The sequence below is a fragment of the Euprymna scolopes genome, chromosome 20, assembly GCF_053919585.1.
Source record: "Euprymna scolopes isolate OS-2025 chromosome 20, ASM5391958v1, whole genome shotgun sequence".
NCBI classification, from domain to species: domain Eukaryota; kingdom Metazoa; phylum Mollusca; class Cephalopoda; order Sepiida; family Sepiolidae; genus Euprymna; species Euprymna scolopes.
In genome coordinates this window covers 81,654,097-81,681,774 of record NC_136501.1, presented here as the reverse complement: position 1 = coordinate 81,681,774, position 27,678 = coordinate 81,654,097, and the positions used below count along the sequence as shown (strand labels likewise).

Here is a 27,678-nt window from a genome sequence, read left to right as displayed (position 1 = left end):
TATGAATATTGTTTATATTTATATATATTGGTATGAAAATTTATTGATATTGTTTATTCATGAATATTGTATATATTTATATATATTGGTATGAAAATTTATTGATATTGTTTATTTATGAATATTGTATATATTTATATATATTGGTATGAAAATTTATTGATATTGTTTATTTATGAATATTGTTTATATTTATATATATTGGTATGAAAATTTATTGATATTGTTTATTTATGAATATTGTATATATTTATATATATTGGTATGAAAATTTATTGATATTGTTTATTTATGAATATTGTATATATTTATATATATTGGTATGAAAATTTATTGATATTGTTTATTTATGAATATTGTTTATATTTATATATATTGGTATGAAAATTTATTGATATTGTTTATTTATGAATATTGTATATATTTATATATATTGGTATGAAAATTTATTGATATTGTTTATTTATGAATATTGTATATATTTATATATATTGGTATGAAAATTTATTGATATTGTTTATTCATGAATATTGTATATATTTATATATATTGGTATGAAAATTTATTGATATTGTTTATTCATGAATATTGTATATATTTATATATATTGGTATGAAAATTTATTGATATTGTTTATTTATGAATATTGTATATATTTATATTTATTGGTATGAAAATTTATTGATATTTTTTATTTATGAATATTGTTTATATTTATATTTATTGGTATGAAAATTTATTGATATTGTTTATATTTATATATATATATTGGTATAGAAATTTAGTGATATTGTTGATTCATGAATATTGTTTATATTTATATATATTGGTATGAAAATTTATTGATATTGTTTATTCATGAATATTGTATATATTTATATTTATTGGTATGAAAATTTATTGATATTGTTTATTCATGAATATTGTTTATATTTATATATATTGGTATAGAAATTTATTGATATTGTTTATTTATGAATATTGTATATATTTATATTTATTGGTATGAAAATTTATTGATATTGTTTATTCATGAATATTGTATATATTTATATATATTGGTATAGAAATTTATTGATATTGTTTATTTATGAATATTGTATATATTTATATATATTGGTATGAAAATTTATTGATATTTTTTATTTATGAATATTGTATATATTTATATTTATTGGTATGAAAATTTATTGATATTGTTTATTTATGAATATTGTATATATTTATATATATTGGTATGAAAATTTATTGATATTTTTTATTTATGAATATTGTATATATTTATATTTATTGGTATGAAAATTTATTGATATTGTTTATATTTATATATATATATTGGTATAGAAATTTAGTGATATTGTTTATTTATGAATATTGTATATATTTATATTTATTGGTATGAAAATTTATTGACATTGTTTATTCATGAATATTGTATATATTTATATATATTGGTATGAAAATTTATTGATATTGTTTATTTATGAATATTGTATATATTTATATATATTGGTATGAAAATTTATTGATATTTTTTATTTATGAATATTGTTTATATTTATATTTATTGGTATGAAAATTTATTGATATTGTTTATATTTATATATATATATTGGTATAGAAATTTAGTGATATTGTTGATTCATGAATATTGTTTATATTTATATATATATTCGTATGAAAATTCATTAATATTTTTTATTTATGAATATTGTTTATATTTATATATATTGGTATGAAAATTTATTGATATCGTTTATTGTCAAGAACGTCCTGTCATCAAAACAATCCATACTGTTAAAAAAATAGAATCATTATTTAGAATATGTTTTTAACTACATTTTTAAATAAAATGAGTGAGGATAATAAATTAATAAAATAAATACTATGTGTAAAGGCAGAATTATGTTTTTTAAAATAATAGCCACCAAAGTTGGCTTTTTCATTTCAGGAACTTTTTTGGGGTGGGAACATTTTAGATTTCACTGTTGTAAATACACACTCGTTATTGCTATTGAAAATTAACGTTTTTTTATTATTTAATTTGAAAACATTACGTTTTTAAGCTTAATTATTTCGAAAGGAGAAACGAAAAGGACTAAAATAAATATTATTATATTTTAAGTGTCTACAGTCAATTTAAACATATTTGTTTTATCTGTTTTAATTTGTTTTTCTATTAGGTTGATGCAAAAATAGTGTCATTTTTTTGACGTTCAAACGAATGAAATGTTGCGTCCCTCTGCCTGTTCTACAAGTATTTTAATGGTTGAATGCTCTGATGAACTGCAAGCACTTGTGCTCCCACAATGTAAACACCCTCGACAAACCCGACAGGCAGCTAAATCCCATCCCTACACAGTAGAGAGCCCTAGATGTAAAAGAGCTTTCTACTCCAGTAGTTTCTTTGTCAGAACCACTAGACTTTGGAATTCCCTTCCGTGTCCCTGCTTCCCCAAGTATACTGACTGTGGTTAGAAGCTAAGAAAAAACAAGTCTTACCGTGGGTGCTCAGCGAGTGAGTTCAGGCCGAGAAAAGGAAAAACAAAGATGGCGGCCAGCATTTTATTATGTGTGTTCTCGCATAATCTCGTGCGCGTGAAGCTGGAAACTACAAAACGAGCTTCATTTCTCAGTGCTGAGCAATTCCAGATCGGGCAGGAGAGTAGGCGCAACGGGAGTGGAGATACTTTCTGAAATTATAATCCTTTTTTATGTGTTTGAGGTGACCCCTCCCCTATTTCGGCAATGGCCAACGCTGGCTTAAGCAACATGATTAAGCCTTTTAATAGCGACGGTGATGTGGTGGCGTGGCTTTAAAAAGTGGACCTTGTGGCAAGAAGTCAAAAGTTGGATGATGTGGCCGCAATAATACCACTGTTTCTAGAAGGGCACGCGCTGGCCTTCTATTTGGAGCTCAGCGAGCGAGAACAGGGTGACGCAGACGCCATCAAGGGTCGACTGATTGAAGCTTTTGCAGAGGGGCCTTTCGAGGCCTTTAATAAGTTGAAAGAGAAGAGGTGAACTGGTGAATCTGTTGATGTTTACGCGAACGAGATAAGGAGATTGGTTGAGTTGTCGGGCATCAGTGGACACGCCACGAGTCACATAGTCAAAATGACATTCGTTACCGGGTTCCCGGAAGAGATATCGAAACGTTTGCAGCAGGTCCTGAGAGTGGAGATGCTGGATGTGAGTGAGCTGCTCAATACTGCAAAGATCTTGGTCAGCACCCAGCCCACGGAGTCTGGAGAGACAACAGCAACGGTACAGCAGGAGGTGGGCAGGAGTCTGCCGAACCCGAGGGTGGCATGCTTCGAATGTGGGGAACCACACATGAGAAGAGACTGCAGGAAGTTCTTGCAATGGACAGTATGTTACAAATGCAATCGGAGAGGCCATTTAGCGGTGAAATGCATGAGTTCAGAAAACTGGCAAGGGGAAGCCGATGCGCCAGCGGCTGTCCCGATTCGGGAATAGTGGCGCACTCGCAGCAGATGCCCAAGCAGAAGAATGTGGTGAGAGGACGGGGAGTTATGGCCCTGATCGACACTGGCTGTACCACTACCATGGTGCACACAACCCTGGTTGGAAAGTGGAAAGGGAAGGGTGAAGTAGTGGCATTCGATGGGTCGCGAGTGAAGTGTCAAGGGAGGAAGACCGTCACTATTTATATTGCTGAACACCGGATGAGGGTCCATGCAATTGTCACTGATCATCTGGTGCCTGGCATCCAAGCCATCATTGGAGTGGATGTTATATGCCGACTTGGAGGCATTACCATCACATGCAACAATGTGAGGTTTGGACTAGCTGAGTGTGCAGTGACAGAGCAAGCTCCTGAAGGGACCAACAAGGCCGGGGAGGAAAGAAAAATGTCAATCAAAGATCAGGACTTCCGAGCCGAATTCGACGGAGAGCAGTGGACGGTGGAGTGGGCATGGAAACATCAAGCGCCATCGTTGACAAACAGAGTGGCGGGCTACACTAATTCGCTCAGAGGAGGGGCGAGAAAGGAGTTTGAACAAGAAATGGACCAATGGATTGGGGAGGGTATACTGCTGCCTTGGACGGATGACGTTGAGTAAGGCATTTTGCCGTTGATGGCCATTCTGCAACCAACTAAAGGGAAAGTAAGACCGATCCTGGATTTCCGAGAGCTGAATCAACATGTTAAGTGCCATACTGGAGGCGACATTGTAGATGTGTGCAGTGAGACCATTAGAGAATGGAGGAAGATGAATGGCACGTCTACATTGATAGATCTAAAATCTGCCTATTTGCAACTTCACATTGCCAAGAAGCTCTGGAAATACCAGTTAGTCAGGTACAAAGACAAAACCTACTGCCTTATGCGAGTGGGGTTCGGGTTGAATTTGGCACCCAAGATCATGTCAACTATCCTCAGGAAGATTCTGGAGACAATGGGAAAAGGAGATGGGGCAATGAGTTCATATATAGACGACATTCTTGTGAATGAGACTCTGGTAACTGCCAAGGAGGTGGTGGCTCATTTGAAGAGGTTTGGGTTGGTCGCCAAAGCGCCTGAAAAATTAGACGGAGGGGCTGCTTTGGGGCTAAGGTTGAAACGAGGTGCGTCGGGCAACCTAGAGTTTTGCAGGGGGAACGAGATTCCACAACTGAAGCAAGAGCTCAACAGATAGGAACTTTTTTCCATATGCGGGAAGTTGATCGGACATTACCCCATTGCTAGCTGGCTTAGACCAGCATGCAGCTACATAAAGAGGCATGCCGAAGGAAGAGGATGGAATGATAAAGTAGGAGGAAGAACGGTCGCCATGATGGAAGAGCTCCTGAAAGAAGCAGAACGGCAAGACCCAGTCCAGGGAACCTGGAACGTACTGTGAACCTTGGATGGAGTCGTGTGGTGTGATGCAAGCAGCATTGCAACAGGGATCGTTTTGGAACTTGGAGGAGTGGTTGCAGAAGATGCGGCCTGGTTAAGGAAGAAAAATGATGTCAGCCACATCAATGTAGCAGAATTAGATGCAGTAATCAAAGGGGTCAATCTGGCCTTGAAATGGGGTCTGCGTGACATCTGCATCAAAACAAACTCTGCCACTGTATTTGCTTGGCTAAAGTCCCTCATTTCAATCGAAAAAAGGACAAGAACGAAAAGGGCAGCAGAGATGTTAGTGAAGCGCAGCCTTGGGATGCTACCTGAGCTGATGCAGGAGTTTTGTTTGAAGCTTCGCGTAGACATGGTGGCTCCTGAGAAGAACCGAGCAGATGCTCTTATGAGAGTGAAGAAGAGTTGGCTTTTGCCAAAGAAAGATGTTGCTGCATCGGATCTAGATGATGTTGGCGTGCGAGAGCTGCACAATCTGCACCATATGGGGGTACAGAGGTCGTGGTACTTGGTGAAGAAAGTTGACCCGAGGATCACCAAGGAGCAAGTGAGGCAAGTGGTCAGGACATGTGACAGATGTCAGTCGATTGATCCTGCTCCAAGCATGCATGAAGCTGGTCAATTGGGGGTAAGTGGGACCTGGGAGAGACTGGCATTCGATGTCACCCATTACAGGTCTCGACTTTACCTGATCATGATTGACTGTGAGCCTGGGCGATTTGCCGTATGGAATAAGCTATGTGGAGGAACAGGCAATGAAATAGCGGCAATCCTCGATGAGGTTTTTTTGAAGCGAGGTCCCGTGGAAGAGTTGTTAACTGACAACAGGACCGCATTCAAGTCAGTAGCAGTGACGGAAGTAATGATTTTTCAGAGCTGCCTACAGACCCACCGGTAACAGGATCATGGAGAGAAACCACCGCACCATAAAGGCAGTTGCGGAAAGAGGAGGCACCTCACCTGAGCAAGCCGTCTACTGGTATAATATGTTGCCTAGATTGGGACAAGTGCCAGAGACGGTTCCGCAACTGTCAATGCTCGCATATTCCTGGAGACATCCCAGGGTTGAGCCAGCAAGCAGAAAGGCAGAGGCCACAGAGACCATTTAACTCGGGGATGAGGTATGGGTGAAGCCACCGGGGGCGCGCTGTACCACACAATGGAGTAGAGGTCGCGTGACTGGAAGGAACACTAGAAACAACATTGTGGTGGACGGAATACCGAGGCATATTCTCGACATCAGACCAGTGGAAGGCGAAGCAATGGAGGGGAATGTGCAGAAACAGGACTAGGACGAGACACCTCAGAGGCCAATTAGAGAGAGGTGACTGCCACAGTGGATGAGAGACTATGAAATATGATCTTGAGGTATGTGGTTAGAAGCTAAGAAAAAACAAGTCTTACCGTGGGTGCTCAGCGAGTGAGTTCAGGCCGAGAAAAGGAAATTCAAAGATGGCGGCCAGCATTTTATTATGTGTGTTCTCGCATAATCTCGTGTGCACGTGAAGCTGGAAACTACAAAACGAGCTTCATTTCTTGGTGCTGAGCAATTCCAGATCGGGCAGTAGAGTAGGCGCAACGGGAGTGGAGATACTTTCTGAAATTATAATCCTTTTTTGTGCGTTTGAGGTGACCCCCCCCCCATTACGCAGAAGTTCAAGTGTAACGTGAACCAACATCTTGCTGCCCAACTCCCTACCTAGTACCCGAGTAGCTTTTGCCCCTGATAGTAACCCCCTACACCAAAGTGGCAATGTGCCTTGTTCGGGGTGAAAATGTAATAATATATATATATACATATATTGGTATTAATATGTATTCTGGCTCTATTATTAAACATGCAAATTTTGCTATTTTCAGGTTTCACTAGAAGAACTGCCTTTTAAGGCAATTTTTAAATTAATTGATGGAACAACAAAAAGCCTAACAACATTTACTGGTCCTTTAGCGAAACTTTGTATCAATAATTATCAAGATTTGCCTCAAGTAGAATTCTAAAAAATTAGTGTCCCTCCTGATCATCATTATTTGACAGCAAAAAAAACAAATAATTTAAATGAAGACCAGAGGCTACTTTTTGAGTATGCTGTTGGGCCCTTTAATCAAGGAAGATGGCTAACATAAGCCACAAGGTTAATGTGTTTATGGACCAGAGGTGTCTATCCTCAAACACTATGATAAATTAAACATTCTGGTCAAATTTATCATCCAAGTGTATGCAGTTAGTTGGTTTGAGATCAAAACCGACAATTTTTTAATAATTTTTTTAAACCAACAACAGTATATTTTAATATGATTCAGAGAACAAAACAGTTAACTGAAATCCAAATTACTGTTTTAAACAGTTCAAAATATAGTGCTTATGCACTACTTCCGGAAAATATCATAATATCTATGATAAACTCAGATGAATTGGAGGTGAGAGAAGAGTGCATTCAAACGATTTTGTTCAACAGGTAAATAAATATTTATCCATTAAATTTTATTAGTTTTCTCAATTTACACAAACAATAGTCAGTTTTATTCATATTACATCACAAAAATATTAAAAAAAAATGTTTTCAAATAATTATTTTTTGTGTTGTTTTTTTCCAGAAATAGTGAACAACTAAAAAAAATAATAAATAAAGACTGAAAAAGACTACTGCTATCAATTTTACAATCACACACTTGTCAAATTTGATTGATTTTTCTCAAAAAGTTGTATATGGCCAGGAAGGAAGACATAGACACATTATTACAAAGTCATCGTGCCAGCAAATTACACCTTCATTTTCTTTGAAAGGAAATTACACAGAAAAATTTAGTTCTATTATAACAGTTTTTATTATTGCATTTAATAAAAAATTAAAATATATGGTTAACTTGTATCAAGTTGTTATATTGTGCAATACATCTTCACATATTTTTTGAATAGTGAAATTTAAAAGACTCAGTTGCTAATTAACATTTTTTTTTTTACAATTTTTGTTTAATCAATGCAGTAAAAGTTGAGATATTTTGCTAGTTTTGATTCATAATTAAAATTATAATTCATGTATTTATTTTTCTTTCAATGCATAAATATATCAATTTCAATTGAATTTTTTTATAAAAATAGTGAAATTTCAAAGTCAGTGTTGTGTAAAATGCTATGAAAATGAAGGATTTCTCAGCATTTTTCCATACGATTTTGAAAATTAAATGCTCAATTTTCTGTTCAAGATAGGAATCTAATTTTTGGTATCTGTTCTTATCACATCAGATCCCAACTATCATCACCAGTGCCACGTTGATTTTCTGAAAAAAAGTTGCAAATCAACCTGCCCTAATGTCCATATATATGGTACAAGAATATCATAGGTTACCTGCCCAACTAGAGATTATCTCCCCTTTCATAATAAAGATAAATAAGATTATCGCCCTTGCATAATAAAGATTATCTTCGCTTGTCCTAAGCTGAATAAAACGTCATTATTTTGCTGTTTTTCTGATTTTATGATAATACAATCAAATTATTATTAGATAAGACATTTCAGTATAAATGTAATTTGTCTATATGCTCATAATTTATGAACCGGACAAAAAATACAAGGGCAACTTTGGATTCTTAAAAGCTTAAATGATAACAATAATAAATATTCATTCAGTATCTCTTATAAGATTAAAATTTTACAAGACATGTTCTAGTACTGATGTCATAGTTAGAGGCATCGAATGAAATTGTTGACACATTCTTCCATTATTATGCCATATATATACTGAATGATGGCAGCAGAGTACTGCAATTGGTTGTGGCACACATCGTCTTTCAAAAATATTTCAAAGATAGAAATCTAACACATAACTCAATATGTCTCAGGCCTAATTAACATTTATGCAAAATTCGACTTTATTCATCAGCACAGTCTTCTTTTAAAGTGATACATTAATTCCAATGTTTCTTTTAAAGTGATACATTAATTCCAATGCTTCTTTTAAAGTGATACATTAATTCCAATGTTTCTTTTAAAGTGATACATTAATTCCAATGTTTCTTTTAAAGTGATACATTAATTCCAATGTTTCTTTTAAAGTGATACATTAATTCCAATGTTTCTTTTAAAGTGATACATTAATTCCAATGTTTCTTTTAAAGTGATACATTAATTCCAATGTTTCTTTTAAAGTGATACATTAATTCCAATGCTTCTTTTAAAGTGATACATTAATTCCAATGCTTCTTTTAAAGTGATACATTAATTCCAATGCTTCTTTTAAAGTGATACATTAATTCCAATGTTTCTTTTAAAGTGATACATTAATTCCAATGTTTCTTTTAAAGTGATACATTAATTCCAATGTCTCTTTTAAAGTGATACATTAATTCCAATGTTTCTTTTAAAGTGATACATTAATTCCAATGCTTCTTTTAAAGTGATACATTAATTCCAATGCTTCTTTTAAAGTGATACATTAATTCCAATGCTTCTTTTAGAGTGATACATTAATTCCAATGCTTCTTTTAAAGTGATACATTAATTCCAATGCTTCTTTTAAAGTGATACATTAATTCCAATGTTTCTTTTAAAGTGATACATTAATTCCAATGTTTCTTTTAAAGTGATACATTAATTCCAATGTTTCTTTTAAAGTGATACATTAATTCCAATGTTTCTTTTAAAGTGATACATTAATTCCAATGTTTCTTTTAAAGTGATACATTAATTCCAATGTTTCTTTTAAAGTGATACATTAATTCCAATGTTTCTTTTAAAGTGATACATTAATTCCAATGCTTCTTTTAAAGTGATACATTAATTCCAATGCTTCTTTTAAAGTGATACATTAATTCCAATGCTTCTTTTAAAGTGATACATTAATTCCAATGCTTCTTTTAAAGTGATACATTAATTCCAATGCTTCTTTTAAAGTGATACATTAATTCCAATGCTTCTTTTAAAGTGATACATTAATTCCAATGCTTCTTTTAAAGTGATACATTAATTCCAATGTTTCTTTTAAAGTGATACATTAATTCCAATGTTTCTTTTAAAGTGATACATTAATTCCAATGTTTCTTTTAAAGTGATACATTAATTCCAATGTTTCTCTATGAATTTGATTGCGTTTTTATAGAACGATTTGTGTTTAGCCTCTATAACTTCTTCATTAAAACCTAATCTTTTTTCTTCATTTTTTGAGGTCTGCAAACAGCCAGTAGTCGCTGGAGGCCATATATGAAGAATAGGGTGGGTGTGAATTAATTCAAAGTGCAATTCATGTAGTTCTGTCATTGTTGTGATCAATTTGTGACAATGCATAGCTTTGGTATATAAAAAAAACCCAACACATTTTCCTTTTAAATTTGTGGGCATTTAGGGCGATATCTTTCTTCAAACACACCAGTAATAGTTGCTATTCATGATTCTTGCTCTCAAATTAATCAATAAGCAAAACATCTTGCACATCCCAAAATATGATAAACAAAACATTTCCTGCTGATGTTTACATATTTAATTGTTTTGGATGGCTTCCACCTGTTGCTGCCTACTTTGTTAACAGCTAATTTGACTCAAGAATGAAGATTCATGTTTTATCCATTATTGTATATTAATGTAAATATTTCATTTTGTTGAGAAAAAAAAAACAGTTTCAACCAATGATCTAAATCACTAATACATTGTTTTTGACATCAACTTTGAAGACATTGACAAATGTTAATGCAAAATAGTGCATACACTGCCTTATAATATCTTTCATTCTAAGCAACTTCAATTTACACTGAGTTTATGAACATTTTTAAAAAATATTTTCTAGGACAACTACCGAATTTGAGCGATTTGGTACTTCAGCATGACTTTTGTCTATATAACCATATTTAAAGTCAGTGTACCATCTTTTAACGATTGTGACTGTGATTTGTAAACAAATAATCCAATTAGGCTAAAATTTTTCCACGTCATTTGAAGGTTAATACTTTATAAAAACCATATGAATTTATTAGTGACACAATCTCTATATATCAAACCTAGAACATAATGTATTAATTGAAGATTTTGTACTTGAAAATAAAAAAGGACAATTGAAAAATGTTAACACACTTAAATAATTATACTTTGTAAACTAATAATCTGATTGGCCTCAAATTTTGACACATGGTTAATATTTAATAAAAATTTAATTAATTTTTTATTAGTGGAGTCAGCTATATATCAGGCCCATGATTTATTGAGTTATGAGTTAGTGAGTTTAAATCCAGTGAAAACTTGGAGTTTGGTGATCAGTCAAGCTTCAAAACAACAATCTAACCACTCCGTAATGATGTGTGGGGAGTTGCTCCATCTTGTTGAAACTATTGCTCTTTTTGTCACATGCAATGACAGAAACCAAGTGTCCTTCAAAATTTGTCCAACACTACAATGTAACACTTTTTTGTTGACTGTCACTGTCCATCTGCCATCATTCGCAAATCAAAATGATGCAATTATGTTGTGTTTCAACTCATGCACTTCATTTAGTGCTTATGATCCACAGAACATATTTTTTGTTGTTAATCTGACCTGATAGAGAAAAGTGGGTTTCATCATTGAATCACATCCATTCGGAGATTAATAACTCTGTCAATATCAACATCTCCTTGGATGATTCGAAATGTTATTCTATTTTCTACCAACCCTGAGATCATTAACATTGTCAAGTTATTATTTATACTGAGATGCCTGGAAGTTAACAACATAGAATTTAAATTTAACAAACAATCTAGTATTATTATCTATGAAAAACAATAGATGCATGTCTGTGTGTAAATATTTAACCGATAAACTCTTAAACTACTGGTTGCATAACACTAAAATTGACAGGAAATAGTAATCATACACCAAAGATAGTTTATAATGAGTAAAATTATTGTTTGGATGCATGAATAACGCATACAGAAATATGTTGGGAAGTTGAAATGCAAAATGTTCAACTTTCTAACATATTTCGGTCACTTCTACTTGTGCACAGATTCATTCATAGCTTTAAGTAGTTTCATTTTAAATCTTTCTTATCCGTCAATAACTCAAACAATAGAGAATTGAATCTTTCTTATCCGTCAATAGCTCAAACAATAGAGAATTGAATCTTTCTTATCCGTCAATAACTCAAACAATAGAGAATTGAGCGCTAAATGTTTAGGTTTGGATTCTAGCTGATGACATCCAAATCATTTTTTAAAAAACTTTTGAAGTCAACATAATATTCAATAGAAAATTGGCTTGAATTAGAAGATATTATTTGCTAAAATATAACATGAAGTTATCTTGTGAAATTTTAAAAGTTGACCCAAAGCTGACATATCAAACTGTGTTCATTTCTTATTGCTGTACTATGTTATTAACACTATAATAATTTTGCAATAGCTTATTTTAAAATTATGTAGGTAATATAGAAACATTTTTCTATTATAATTGTGAGGAAAAATAAACATAAAAATTATCAATGTTTAATTAAAAACATAGAGTTGTCTATCTTGCAACTAAAATTTTATTTCTATTTCTGTATAAGTTTAAAAATGAGTGAATAAAAACTTTAAACTATAATGATTTCATTGCATCCTGGACAATGTCAGGTAGGTACAGTGAGTTCAAATACAATTATGAATTCAGTAAAAATCAAAATCTTTGTTTGCTGTCTATCTAACTAGTGTTGTATTTGTGATGATGCATTTTAATTGAAATCAGTGATCTGTTAATTAAAGACTAAAATGACTATTGTCTGCCAGGGAATGCCAACTGGGAAGAACTAATGAAAATCTAAATGAATTAAACTGAATAACAAAATTTACATTTATAACATTACAAATAGGAAAAACTAATTGTCTGTACAAAAAATAATGTTTGTGCGTTATATGGTCTCGTGAAGAGGATATAAACTAAACAAAGGGTTATGGATGGGCAGTGTGGGCGACCTTTTAGAAAATAAGCATGTGTTTCATGAGAACAGGAAGCAATAGAACTTAGGGAGAAGTGACACTGAATGAATAGTTCCTTGCAGTTGCGGAGAGTTTTGCATGGAGGTTGGGTTCACAAGACGCCCTTTTAATATGTATAAACAAGTCTTAAAAATAACTAATGTTAAGTTTCAGCAGATACCTTAACTAGTATATATATATATATATATATATATATATATATATATATATATATATATATATATATATATATATATTAGTTGAAATGTAATTGTGCAGTTGAAATTACCTATTATGTATTAACATGATGTAAACTAGATAAGGGTCAAGCATAGGTTATAGCAATGATCTTTTTAGGAAAAACTATATCGTGAGAATTGGAGGTGACCAAACTTGGTCAGATATTACATCAGATGGATGTTTGAGGAAATGAGCAATTGAGAGTCTGATTTTGAGATGTTTGAAAATAATTAATGTAATAAGTCTCTCTCTCTCTCTCTCTCTCTCTCTCTCTCCCTCCCCCCATTCACTTTTTGACTTATAGAACTAGATTATCAACAGCCGAAATAAATAAATTATTCTCTTCTTAAAAGATTGGGGTTAAATTAATTATAAAAAATGTTATAAATGTGAGACGGCTTTGACTGCAGATAACAAATTATCCTTCATCTTGAAAGACACGGTGATGCCACGTGTGAACACTGGCAGAAAACAAAGTATGATGTGAACTGTTGAACTCACAGTAAACATGGTAAATAAACTCATTACTGTGTGCATATCTAACATTCTGTTTTCCTGTTCTCTTGTGCACTTTGACCTTTCAACATCAGAAATAAATCAGTCCTCTTTGAAAAAATCTTGTATTGATTGATTAAATAATGTTATAAGTGTTAGATGGCTTTGATTGCTGCTGTGAAATTGATTGTAGATTGACAAAATGCACAGAACACTGGTCAGATATGATTTAAGACAAGCACGTAAAATATGTGGTGCACACAGGCCATATATGCTTTGTTGCAAACGTACATCTGGTCCACATAAAACATACTTCATTTCATCATTTAATTGTCACAATTATAAGTTTTAACAATTTAAACTGATAAGCATGAATTGTTTATTGAAAACGGCGACATCGGCATCATCATTGGTTTAACATCTGTTTTACATATTGACATGCGTTTCTATAATTGGAAAGTTTCTTTACATTTAAAAGCAAGATGTTATCGATTTCCAAATTGTTTTAAAATTTTTCTACTCTGCATTTGTGACTGAAATCATTTGTGTGCACATTGTAGGGGTTTAAGTAAAAAACATATTTTACATTAATCTTTATTAAATGACTTTAAATAGTCATATATGGTCCTTATAACTGGATTCACATGGCATTCAGATGAGTCTGAGTTTGAGATGCCCTATTTAGGATGATCTGAATGATGAATTTTTAACAATGAATCAACAAATGGTTACTATGTTACAAGATGGCAGTGTTGTTGTCATCATTGGCAAAAAAGCAAGAAGCTTTTATAAAAACAAAAAATGTGGATATTTCTCTTCCAAATGCGACACTTGTTTTAAAACATGCAGGAATAGCATTAGAATTAAGAAAATCAAAGCTCTATCAAGCATCGGCACGGAATCATCCAATTCATGATATGATGAGGTGCCGTCGGGTTTTTTTTCCATTCACCCAGAATATGGAAGCAACTTACCGATTTTGAGCACACAGGTTTTCTTTCCATTTTATTCTGTTAGTAGAGAGAATTGCAGTGATAATCAGATCTAGACAAGGGTGGTGAGTGAATGGCGAGCATTGGGGGAGGGGTGTTGGAATGAAGCAAAAGAAGAAGAAGAAAAAGAAGTAGAAGAAATAATTATATAACAAAGATCAATAAGTTTCTTTCCTCCTTTTAGTATGAAAATCTGCCTTTCAATATCAACACAAAACACTTTAGAGCAATAAAAGAAATCAAAATACAAAAGAACTGAAAAATTATTTTTTTGCAAAACTGAGAAAGCAATATATTTCAAAATTTTGAAATATCTATAGGCAATAAAATATCAAACACTAGCTGTACCTACCCGGCGTTGCCCGGGGTGGAGACATATTGCCTGGAGGAGGGCCTAGAGAAAAATAATTCAAAATATAGTCATGTTTACAATTTGTTTTAAATAGGAATGTTAAAAATTCACTTTAGTTTATCCTTTATTTCATTGTAAATTAAGGAATGAATATGCTAATATTTATGTAAAAAGAAATGTAAATTCTTTACAAGATAACAAAAACAGATAAGAAAATGGTAAAATGCATTTTTCTTTTAATTAATGACATAAGCTGAATTTTCTTTTAAGGACATTAATGAAATATGTGTCCATTTGAACATTTTTTCAAATCAGAATATTTATTTTTGTATAGAAACCAAAACAAAGTATATTTTTAGTTCAAATAACATGATATAACAACAAAAAACAAACATCTGCTAGTCAATAGCAAATATCGATTTGTCAGTTTAAATGTTATTCAGAAACAACTTTTAAAATCACACAAGATAAATTAATGTGCTAGATATTTCATTCTTGGGATTCTTTGGATTACCATTTTCATCTTGGTATTTTTACAATGTTGACCTTCTTTAGGTGTATCTTTTCAAACTTGGGAATTTTTATGTTAGTTTTACTTTGGTTCAATTCTTACAGAAGTTGATAATAATAAAAAAATTACAATGATAATCAATTAAAACTGCTTACTCAACCATGGCTGACAACGAGAGCACAATCTACTTCATGGAGTAAATAAAGCATTCAGTACAAATTTCTGTATAGGTTTTTCAGTATGACAAAGATTCCCAAGTTATATTGGAAGAAACATAAAAAAAATAATACTAATAACAAAGATAAGAATAATAATTACAATAATCCAAATAATCCTTATCTAAAAAATATGAAATATTTACTTTTTTCTCTAAAAACTTATTATGGAATATAAAACATCATACCAGTTTTGTAGTTTTCGTATGAAATTTATGTGATGGAGTTGTCTGATTTATACTGAAAGATTTATGAAATGGTAAACTTTCTTCTTTTCCACTGTCTGTCTAGTACTTGTTTCTACTACCTTCTTCTGTCTCCTCTTCTCATCCCTCTTCTTCATCTCCTACTTCTGTATATTGGTTATTGCTTTAGAATCAAAGTTCTGTACTGAATACTAAAACACACATAAGCTGAGGCAAGTTTAATATATGTTTTTTTCAGACATGGTGTAGATCTTTCATTACAGAAAACCCACAAATAGGGTTGCGGAGTCAGAGTCAGAAGTTTTAGCTGGAGTCGGAGTCGGATTTATAAGAAAAGTCGGAGTCAGAGTTTTTTTTTATCCGACTCCGACTCCTTAAGTCTAATAAATTTATTTTTTTACATTTTACTTTGTTGCAGTTGCACAATTTACCAGTTTTGTATGGTTTTGCTTTTATTTTTGGAGATATATTTTGTACTGTAATGTTTCCACTTCATCAAAATATTTCGGTTTGTCAGATCACTGCAAATCCAGTCTGGACAGCTGTTTTCGCTTTGGTTGTGATGTCACACAGGATCAATGAAAATTCTGTCTTTGAATGGGATCACTGTGGATTACATTGGATAACAATCCAATTGTAATCTGAAAGTTATCCAGTTCCTGAATCACATGGAATTTTGCAATTGGATTAGTCTGGGATCAACCTGGAATTACAATCTTATCCCCCCCAAAAATGAGCATAAATCAATAGGAAACAACCCATAATTTCCAAGTAATTCCTCCACTGAGCAACAATCAGAAGGTTGCATGCACGGCAAAGGAGATGGCAGAACTGCTTGCCCGACGATTCACCTCCAACTTCACATTAGAGCTAACAAAAACTCCCTCCCAAGTTTCCTATGAAACCACATTAGATGATGTAAAAATCACCCCTTGTCCGTGATATCAAAAAAACTTAGACACCTCAAAGGCGTGTGGGCCTGATCTCATTCCTGCTATACTAATTAAGAAATGTTCAGCTGAGCTAGCCCCCATACTTTTCAAGCTCTACAATAAATGCCTTACTGAATCTTGCTTCCCTAATAGCTGGAAGATGGTCTCTGTGGTACCAGTGTACAAGAATTCTGATGAAAGAACAGACCTTTCAATTATCGCCCCATAATTCTCCTCCCTTTCTTCGCTAAAATCTTTGAGACCTTAATTAATCAAGCACTAGTTCACTACCTCGCAAAAGCAAATCTTCTCTATGACAAACAGTATGGATTCAGGGAATGTTGTTCTACTGCCGATATTTTAACAATCACCTTGAATGCATTTACCATGTACTGGATAAGGTGGGCAAAGCCAGGGCTGTGGCCCTTGATATATCCAAGGCCTTTGACAAAGTTTAGCACAGAGTGCTGCTAATGAAAATTTAATTGTATGGTATAACTTGACGTATACTAAATATAATTAGATCCTGCTTAGACAATAGAAGCATACAGGTTGTCATTGACAGAAGTACATCCAAGCAGCATAATCGATCAGTGTTCGATCCTTGGACTGTTATTATTCTTGATATTCATAAATAACCTCTCTGAAAATATTGTGTCCGAGATGGGTATATTTGCTGATAATACAATACTCTATAACATGCATAAGGGAAGAACAGACGTACATAAATCTAAGACAATGGCAGAATTGTTAGAAAATGACCTCCAGACCATAGTGGAATGGGGCCACAAATTCAATTCTAATAAAAATAAGCTGCTTTCTTTTAACAATTACAGGACGCCTCTCCAACTGGCTATATATCCATGACAAATAACACTACCTGAGAATTCCACCTTCAAACTCCTCTGCCTAACATTTGCAGGCACTATGATCTGGAACAAATACATAGAGGACATTGCAGAGGCTGCTGCAAATAAGGTGGGTTCCCTCTATCAAGCTAGAAGACTACTCACACCTGAGAGTATCCTGTACCTTTACAAGGCCACCATTCTCCCATGCATGGAGTATTGTTTCCACATCTGAGCTGGTGCATCTACCACTAGTCGCTCCCTCTTAGATAAAGTCCAAAAAATAATTGTCAATCTAATCGGTCCCACTTTGTCAACTAAGCTCCAGTCCCTGTCCCATCACCACAATGTTGCATCTCTGTGCCTGTTTTACAAATATTTTAATGGAATATGTGCTGATGAACTCATTACACTTGTACCCCCTCGCTGTACATATCCCCGATAAACTCGCTTAAGGTCTCACCCCTTTACTGTTGAGGTCCCTAGATGCCAGAAAACTTTCTATTCTAATCGTTTTTTCCATCGAACAGCTAGACTTTGGAATTCCCTTCCTGCTACCTGCTTCCCTGATATGCAGAAGTTTAAATATAACATAAACCAACAGCTTGTTAATCTTTCCTAGATATGGCCCCAAATAATAGCCCCTTATGTCCAAGTGGCAATATGCCTTGTTAGAGATGAACGTGAGTAAAAAAAAAAAGCGTGTGCATATGTGAGTTTATTTATCGTACAAGTGAATGTAAAAACGTAAAAAATAATATGCATGAAAAGTAATTATAAAATGCTGAATTGGTGTGGGAGGCTGGTATATGGATCTACAGAATAGATTTCCACATAGGGGTCAAGGAGTCAGAGTCGGTCAAAGATATCCAAGGAGTTGGAGTCGGCATCCTAGGAATTCTAGGAGTTGGAGTCAGACATTTACCATCTGACTCTGCAACCCTGCTCATAAATATCACACTCATCCCTTATGTAGGTATGACACTAATATTCAACACCTATAAAAAATACAAGAAAAACCAGTAAAATGAAATTAATTCATCATAATTTTTACTCTATATTGAAAAGGAAGTATCAGGGTCTAAATTGTATATAAACATTCTCATTCTGTGTAAAATAAAGAAAGTTTATGCGATTTTAATCCTGATTTTATTTTATACTAAACAGACAAAATTTGATTTCAATGTCACAAAATAATCAAAACATTAAAAATGAGAAAATAATGGCATAAATATACGAAAAACACTAAAAATATAGGGGAAAAAACTGAGCACATTATATCTTTTAAAAGTTTTTTTTTTCAATCATTATTCAAGTAAAAAGTTAAAATAAAGTAAAAATATTTGAGAAACAGATTTCGATTACTAAAGACAAGTGGCTAAAGATTCACTGGATAAATAGATGCCATATACAATTAAAACTTCTTTAATAAAAAGTTGTTTATTTTTATCAAAATATTTGTCATTTTCCTCAGATTTGTGTAATCAAAATTCTATTAAAATGTAATACCAAATTCTATTAAAAATTTTTCTCTGGTGAATTCGACCGCAGTGGGAGGATTTAAAAGATAAAAAGTTCTCTTCCAACTACATAAAAAAAAAAAAATCAAAAATCAAATTCTTCTAACAGTACAAATCAATATATGTCCTATCTGAATAATTCAACGTTTTTTTTTTTAATCATTTAACATGTTAATTTTGCTATTAAACACCAATATCGGGTTGGAGTTAACTTCATATGTTATGTATCTGAGTTGTTCTATTTGTTTTTTATGTGATTTTTTACTGATCGATTTCACTTATTTTATTTTTAGTGAGAAAATCAAACACATCTTCTCCCTCCAGACATACACTTTCTAAAATTTAAACAAGTTCTCGGAAAATATTAACACCAGAGAAGAAAGGGTAATTTTAAATTAAACTTTCACACCTAAAAATTGAACAAGTCATTTAAAAAAATAAAAGGTTATAGCCAGAAAATTTGGTTCTTGATTAATAGTGATCCAAAGATATTTATCTCCGGCCAAGTCTTTATCTCTCAAGTTCATCTTTATCATTTCCTGTTTTCTGGCAACTGACTGTTACCTCACCTGTTCTACATCTTTTAATGTGAGCAAACTAACAAAGTCTCCTGTTCTACACACACATATTGTTCAGATTTAATCTTCTTCTGAGGTCAGTTTCTATTTTTAAAGAGAATCTATAACACTGGCCAAAAAATGAAACTGATTAAATTTGATTTGTTAAAAGCAGACGAGCAACTGAAATGGAATCACCCAAATAAACTCTGCAGAAAAAATATTGGCAAGTTTAAAAGTACATTTATAATGCGCAATTGAATCTATGGATAATTATATTTTCTTTGAGCAACAAATGTTGAAATTTTCATCCAATAAAAACAACCAATATTAGAGATTCTACTGCATTTAAAATGCCAGTGTAAATTATACTTTAACAAGAAACTAGAAATTTTAAAGATTGCAAAAAATGACCAAATTGTAGAATCAAAATAGTGATTAATTGTGGACACAAAATAAACTTTATTTTAGGATAACTACTAAAAAAAATAAAAATAAAAGTAAATAAAAGTATAAACTAAATAAATATGCAACTAAAAAGAAATCTTAAATGGCAACAGCTAACAAAAAACTAAATAAGTTATTTTAGTTCGTATATCTCACATATCACCATTGTTTATTTTACTCATTATTTTTTGGCAAAGATCAGCACCGGTGATGAAGAGACCTTTCTGAAACTTTTTCTGAAGAGCTCCTTGCTCTTTATGTTCCCTCTCAAAAGCTGATAAACGTCTTGACTCATTATTTCTTTGAACTAGTGATTGGTGAAACTGGGTACCAATGATGGTTGACTGCGGTGTTACTCTGAGATGAATTAATAACTGAATTGTGTCAAGTGCTATTTTGATCAATACTGCTGGAGAGTCATGGATGTAATAATGCTTCTGTTTTTAAATCTCTAAAACAATTACATGGTAAACAACTAATCAAACTTTTCTGTTTCACATTTTAGAGTTCGGTTAGGGTTAGGGTTAGATTTCATAATTGATACAGATGGGTATACTTCGGTATTTTGCAAAATTTTCAGGAGTGAAATCCACTTATACAAGTTCTAGATTTACAATATACAAATCTAGTTATTATCACAAGAATTGGAACCCCATGAAGAGGTTGATAAATTAGTCAAAATAGTAATTGTAATTGGAATATAAAAGAAACGATGGCTTCTGTATTGTTATGTTTGGATGGCTTTTCTTGTGGTTAACCGATATAAATTGTTTTGGGTTGCATTATATTAATGTTAAATACATATATATTGTGTTTATTTAAAAATATTTTTCCAGGACAAGACTTTTTTCAGATATATATATATATATATATATATATATATATATATATATATATATATATATATATATATATATATAAAATCATGTTAGTAAAAGTTTTTATTTAAACCCAAATAGCAACGCAATTGAAAAATAGATATTTAACTCTAACTAGCCAATTTGTTTAATTTTTATTCCATTTTGTTCTTTGATTAAATATGTTTTTTTTAATTCAGTTTCTTTCTGAAAATAAGTATTCCAGGTAGAAATAATGGAGACCTCACCAGCTTATAACCTTCATAATTTTTTTTCTATTTCACTCTAATTTGTCTCTCAAAAAACTAATAACATATGTTTAAATTTTGATTATTCCAGTATTTATTTATTTATTAATTATTAAGAGCATAAGCTGGTTAGGTCACTAAGGAAAAATGTCTCCAGTTCATCAGTATTCGTTAGAGGATTTAATTGCTATATATTCTTCCAACATGTGTTCTTCCATTTTATTTGTGTTGCTTTATGGAATGGCTTCCATTGTGGTCATATTTGTGGCTATTTTTTGAAACTGTAACACATGAAGTAATCAAGTATTTGTATGCAAATGTTGTGAGCAAGAGGAGTTATTGTATCAGAGGAGAAATACAGTCAAGACTAAGGTATTGTTAATAAGATTATCAAATCAATATCATAAGAGAACTGAAAACGATAAGTGAAACTCCAAATTTGATTACTTAGGAGAATGACTTGATAAGCATCGATTATTAATCTTGTAGTCAACTGAGAAGCAGCCCCACAGTATCGTGTTCAGCACAAGGAAAGTTCTTCATGAAAGTTCCATTTAGTTTTAGATGCATAGAGGAAGAACAGAAAGTTATTTGCAGTGGTGGTAAATAGACGAGTTTCTGTTATGTTTTACAGTGGAAGGGTCAGATAAAAATAATGATAGCCAAGAGAAACACTAGCAACATCTCCTCTGTGAAAAAGGGATTGTCGGAGAAAGAGATTTTTACCTCCCATTCTCACTAATGCAAAGTCAATTTTGTGCTGATGTTCATGTAAGAGTGCACCCTACTTCCTGATATAGCAGCAGCAGCACTCTATTTTAGGATGTATTTGAATCGACTACTTGTAAATAAATAACTTCTTATTTTGGACCCACCTTACTCTAATTTACATAACACATCACATCCCTTAATCATACAAAAATATGTCTTCTTAACGTAGAAGTTTCAGGAATTGGTTGCATGCTATCAAATCATTAAATTAAAATTTGAGTTTCTACTTTTTTAAAATATCAACTTTATAATTTTAGACTAAGATACAGGAGATATCACTAATCAAAGAAAGGAAGAATATAAACAATAATAATAATAACAATAACTACCCCCCCCCCCAATTGTAATGTCTGCATAAATAGGTGCCACACCGAATAGTCATGAAGGGTCAAGAAGGATGGATAGACCGAGCAGAGAAAGCATTAACCAGACCTTCACTAGATGAGTGTGAAAATGACTGGAACCTTAAGGAGGCTTATTGCCAACCAAATTCCAGTGAAAGCCAATGGTCATTGTAAGCGAGCGGTCAATGTTGGGTGGGCGTTGTGATGGTGCAAATTAATTTGCAGTGGTTATTGAAAGAAGTGGAGAGTACTGAAAATTTGAGGAGACTTGTTATCACTTAGACTTCAGAGAATACCACAGGTTGTTCATGGAGAGTAATCTCTGATGATGGCCTGTGTGAGAATTCCTAGTAGGTACAAATAACAATATGAGTAATATGTGGTTCAAGGTCATGGGCTATATAGGGTTACCATCTGAAATTAAAAAACGATGTACACAATTATATTATGAATTCTTTTAATTTTATCCATTTGTATTTGCCATTATTTCTTTTACGTTTTATTTTTTCTACTTTTAAAACCCTGTAATTCATGACATATCGTAATTCATAACATATCACATCAAATGAAATTAACATGAAAATGTTTCATTCGAAGAACTTCCCATTTGTGGAACACGTTACCATGCGATTGCTTCCCTGCAGGCTACAAGATGGCTGTCTTCAAATCCAATGTCAACTAATACTTGGCATAAACCATCTTCATAAATAATCAAATTTTGTTCATTCCTTTTGTCATATTTAAGCATTTCATAATCTCCATTATTCAATTGACAATCCATCCATAATTAACCTTTGAATTTAAAAACCTTTATCTTTGAATTTAAAAACCTTTATTTTTGAATTTAAAAACATTTATCTTTGAATTTAAAAACCTTTATCTTTGAAGTTAAAAACCTTTTATCTTTGAATTTAAAAACCTTTATCTTTGATTTTCAAAACCTTTATCTTTGAATATAAAGCCTTTATATTTGAAGCTAAAAACCTTTATTTTTGAATTTAAAAACCTTTATCTTTGAATTTAAAAACCTTTTATCTTTGAATTTAAAAACCTTTATTTTTGAATTTAAAAACCTTTATCTTTGAATTTAAAAACCTTTATCTTTGAATTTGAAAACCTTTATCTTTGAATATAAAGCCTTTATCTTTGAAGCTAAAAACCTTTATTTTTGAATTTAAAAACCTTTATTTTTGAATTTAAAAACCTTTATCTTTGAAGCTGAAAACCTTTATCTTTGAAGCTAAAAACCTTTATCTTTGAATTTAAAAACCTTTATTTTTGAATTTAAAAACCTTTATCTTTGAATTTCAAAACCTTTATCTTTGAATTTAAAAACCTTTATCTTTGAAGCTAAAAACCTTTATCTTTGAATTTAAAAACCTTTATCTTTGCATTTAAAAACCTTTATCTTTGAATTTAAAAACCTTTTATCTTTGAATTTAAAAACCTTTATCTTTGATTTTCAAAACCTTTATCTTTGAATATAAAGCCTTTATATTTGAAGCTAAAAACCTTTATTTTTGAATTTAAAAACCTTTATCTTTGAATTTAAAAACCTTTATCTTTGAATTTAAAAACCTTTTATCTTTGAATTTAAAAACCTTTATCTTTGAAGTTAAAAACCTTTATCTTTGAATTTAAAAACCTTTATCTTTGAAGTTAAAAACCTTTATCTTTGAAGTTAAAAACCTTTATCTTTGAAGTTAAAAACCGTTTATCTTTGAATTTAAAAACCTTTATCTTTGAATATAAAGCATTTATTTTTGAATTTCAAAACCTTTATCTTTGAATTTAAAAACCTTTATCTTTGAATTTAAAAACCTTTATCTTTGAATTTAAAAACCTTTATCTTTGAATTTAAAAACCTTTATCTTTGAATTTAAAAACCTTTATCTGTGAATTTAAAAACCATTATCTTTGAATTTCAAAACCTTATCTTTGAAGCTAAAAACCTTTATTTTTGAATTTAAAAACCTTTATTTTTGAATTTAAAAACCTTTATCTTTGAATTTAAAAACCTTTATCTTTGAATATAAAGCCTTTATCTTTGAAGCTAAAAACCTTTATTTTTGAATTTAAAAACCTTTATTTTTGAATTTAAAAACCTTTATTTTTGAATTTAAAAACCTTTATCTTTGAATTTCAAAACCTTTTATCTTTGAATTTCAAAACCTTTTATCTTTGAATTTAAAAACCTTTATCTTTGAATTTAAAAACCTTTATTTTTGAATTTAAAAACCTTTATCTTTGAATTTCAAAACGTTTATCTTTGAATTTCAAAACCTTCATCTTTGAATTTAAAAACCTTTATCTTTGAATTTAAAAACCTTTATCTTTGAATTTAAAAACCTTTATCTTTGATTTTCAAAACCTTTATCTTTGAATTTAAAAACCTTTATCTTTGATTTTCAAAACCTTTATCTTTGAATTTAAAAACCTTTATCTTTGAATTTAAAAACCTTTATCTTTGAAGTTAAAAACCTTTATCTTTGAATTTAAAAACCTTAATTTTTGATTTTAAAAAACCTTTATCTTTGAATATAAAGCCTTTATCTTTGAAGCTAAAAACCTTTATTTTTGAATTTCAAAACCTTTATCTTTGAATTTCAAAACCTTTATCTTTGTAAGCTAAAAACCTTTATTTTTGAATTTAAAAACCTTTATCTTTGAAGCTAAAAACCTTTATTTTTGAATTTAAAAACCTTTATTTTTGAATTTAAAAACCTTTATCTTTGAATTTAAAATCCTTTATCTTTGAATATAAAGCCTTTATCTTTGAAGCTAAAAACCTTTATTTTTGAATTTAAAAACCTTTATCTTTGATTTTCAAAACCTTTATCTTTGAATTTAAAAACCTTTATCTTTGAAGCTAAAAACCTTTATCTTTGAATTTAAAAACCTTTATCTTTGATTTTCAAAACCTTTATCTTTGAATTTAAAAACCTTTATCTTTGAATTTAAAAACCTTTATCTTTGAAGTTAAAAACCTTTATCTTTGAATTTAAAAACCTTAATTTTTGATTTTCAAAACCTTTATCTTTGAATATAAAGCCTTTATCTTTGAAGCTAAAAACCTTTATTTTTGAATTTCAAAACCTTTATCTTTGAATTTCAAAACCTTTATCTTTGAATTTCAAAACCTTTATCTTTGTAAGCTAAAAACCTTTATCTTTGAATTTAAAAACCTTTATCTTTGAAGCTAAAAACCTTTATTTTTGAATTTAAAAACCTTTATTTTTGAATTTAAAAACCTTTATCTTTGAATTTAAAAACCTTTTATCTTTGAATTTAAAAATCTTTATCTTTGAATTTAAAATCCTTTATCTTTGAATATAAAGCGTTTATCTTTGAAGCTAAAAACCTTTATTTTTGAATTTAAAAACCTTTATCTTTGAATTTCAAAACCTTTTATCTTTGAATTTAAAAACCTTTATCTTTGAAGCTAAAAACCTTTATCTTTGAAGCTAAAAACCTTTATTTTTGAATTTAAAAACCTTTATCTTTGAATTTAAAAACCTTTATCTTTGAATTTAAAAACCTTTATCTTTGATTTTCAAAACCGTTATCTTTTAATTTCAAAACCTTTATCTTTTAATTTCAAAACCTTTATCTTTGAATTTAAAAACCTTTATCTTTGAATTTAAAAACCTTTATCTTTGAATTTAAAAACCTTTATCTTTGAATTTAAAAACCTTTATCTGTGAATTTAAAAACCTTTATCTTTGAATTTCAAAACCTTATCTTTGAAGCTAAAAACCTTTATTTTTGAATTTAAAAACCTTTATTTTTGAATTTAAAAACCTTTATCTTTGAATTTAAAAACCTTTATCTTTGAATTTAAAAACCTTTATCTTTGAAGCTAAAAACCTTTATCTTTGAATTTAAAATCCTTTATCTTTGAATTTAAAAACTTTTATCTTTGAATTTAAAAACCTTTATCTTTGAAGCTAAAAACCCTTATTTTTTAATTTAAAAACCTTTATCTTTGAATTTAAAATCCTTTATCTTTGAATTTAAAAACCTTTATCTTTGAATTTAAAAACCTTTATCTTTGAAGTTAAAAACCTTTATCTTTGAAGCTAAAAACCCTTATTTTTTAATTTAAAAACCTTTATCTTTGAATTTAAAAACCTTTATCTTTGAATTTAAAAACCTTTATCTTTGAAGCTAAAAACCTTTATTTTCGAATTTAAAAACCTTTATCTTTGAATTTAAAAACCTTTATCTTTGAATTTAAAAACCTTTATCTTTGAATTTAAAAACCTTTATCTTTGAATTTAAAAACCTTTATCTTTGAATTTAAAAATCTTTATCTTTGAATTTAAAAACCTTTATCTTTGAATTTAAAACCTTTATCTTTGAATTTAAAAACCTTTATCTGTGAATTTAAAAACCTTTATCTTTGAATTTAAAAACCTTTATCTGTGAATTTAAAAACCTTTATCTGTGAATTTAAAAACCTTTATCTTTGAATTTAAAAACCTTTATCTGTGAATTTAAAAACCTTTATCTGTGAATTTAAAAACCTTTATCTTTGAATTTAAAAACCTTTATCTGTGAAGTTAAAAACCTTTATCTGTGAATGACTTTAGTAAAAAAAAAAAGAAATGTGTTACACTACTATCATATCAATACATAAACATTTAAAAACTGCAAAGTTTGATTGTTTATCATTTTTAGCTGTACAGGATATATTATCATCAGCGCATAGGACAACCATTGTTTGTGTCATAGTCAAAGAAAGATGAAAGGAAACATATAACATCCAAAGTTTATTTACACTTTGTTGGAATGAAAATACAGTTAAAATGACACACAGAAAAATGTTAATGCATGAAAGTACACAAAACAAGTAAAAAAGACAAGAAAAATAGACTTTTTAGTTACAACTTTTATGAGTGACCACGTGGCTAAAGCAATTAATGTTTGACCACCTTGTTGTTATGTAACCTAGGATTGTACACACCAAGAAAAGTAGTTTGCTTATAAATAATCAAATTTTAATATTCTTTATATCTATTATTGAATTAGAAAAGTTACACATTTTAAAGAAGAAACTAAAAACAAAACTTTTCCTTGTATAAATGTCAGAAATGTAATTTTCTTTTCCAAATTTTAACTGGTCCTTGATATGACCTTAAACTATATTCGATGGTGAGGCCCCAGCTTGTGGGCTTTGGGGGACTGTGGAGCACCCCTTAATTGTCATTGCTCCCAGGTCCACTCTGACCCGGAGTGTTAGTACCTGTTAGGGTCCCAACTATGGATTAAATAGAAACCGACTTGGAAAAAAAAATATATATATATATTCTGTTAAAAACTTTTTCTTCAAAATCACTGGATTTGGCATTAAATAAC

General features: G+C 30.8%; 1 protein-coding gene across 6 annotated transcripts in view; it reads right to left on the bottom strand.

The window, feature by feature from the left end:
* The window catches only part of LOC145241494 (protein SCAI-like), a 404,381-nt gene that overhangs the window by 251,299 nt on the left and 125,404 nt on the right, over positions 1-27,678 (bottom strand). For 2 of the 6 annotated variants that reach the window (XM_080104507.1, XM_080104508.1), the window contains exon 5: positions 14,495-14,530. The exons of 2 other annotated variants lie outside the window; for them this stretch is intronic. In XM_080104507.1, coding sequence (XP_079960633.1) covers positions 14,495-14,530 — 36 coding nt within the window. Of the gene's footprint in view, positions 1-14,494; positions 14,531-14,864; positions 14,907-27,678 lie in introns of all 6 variants that reach the window. 2 more of the 6 variants (XM_080104505.1, XM_080104506.1) reach the window with 2 other exon arrangements.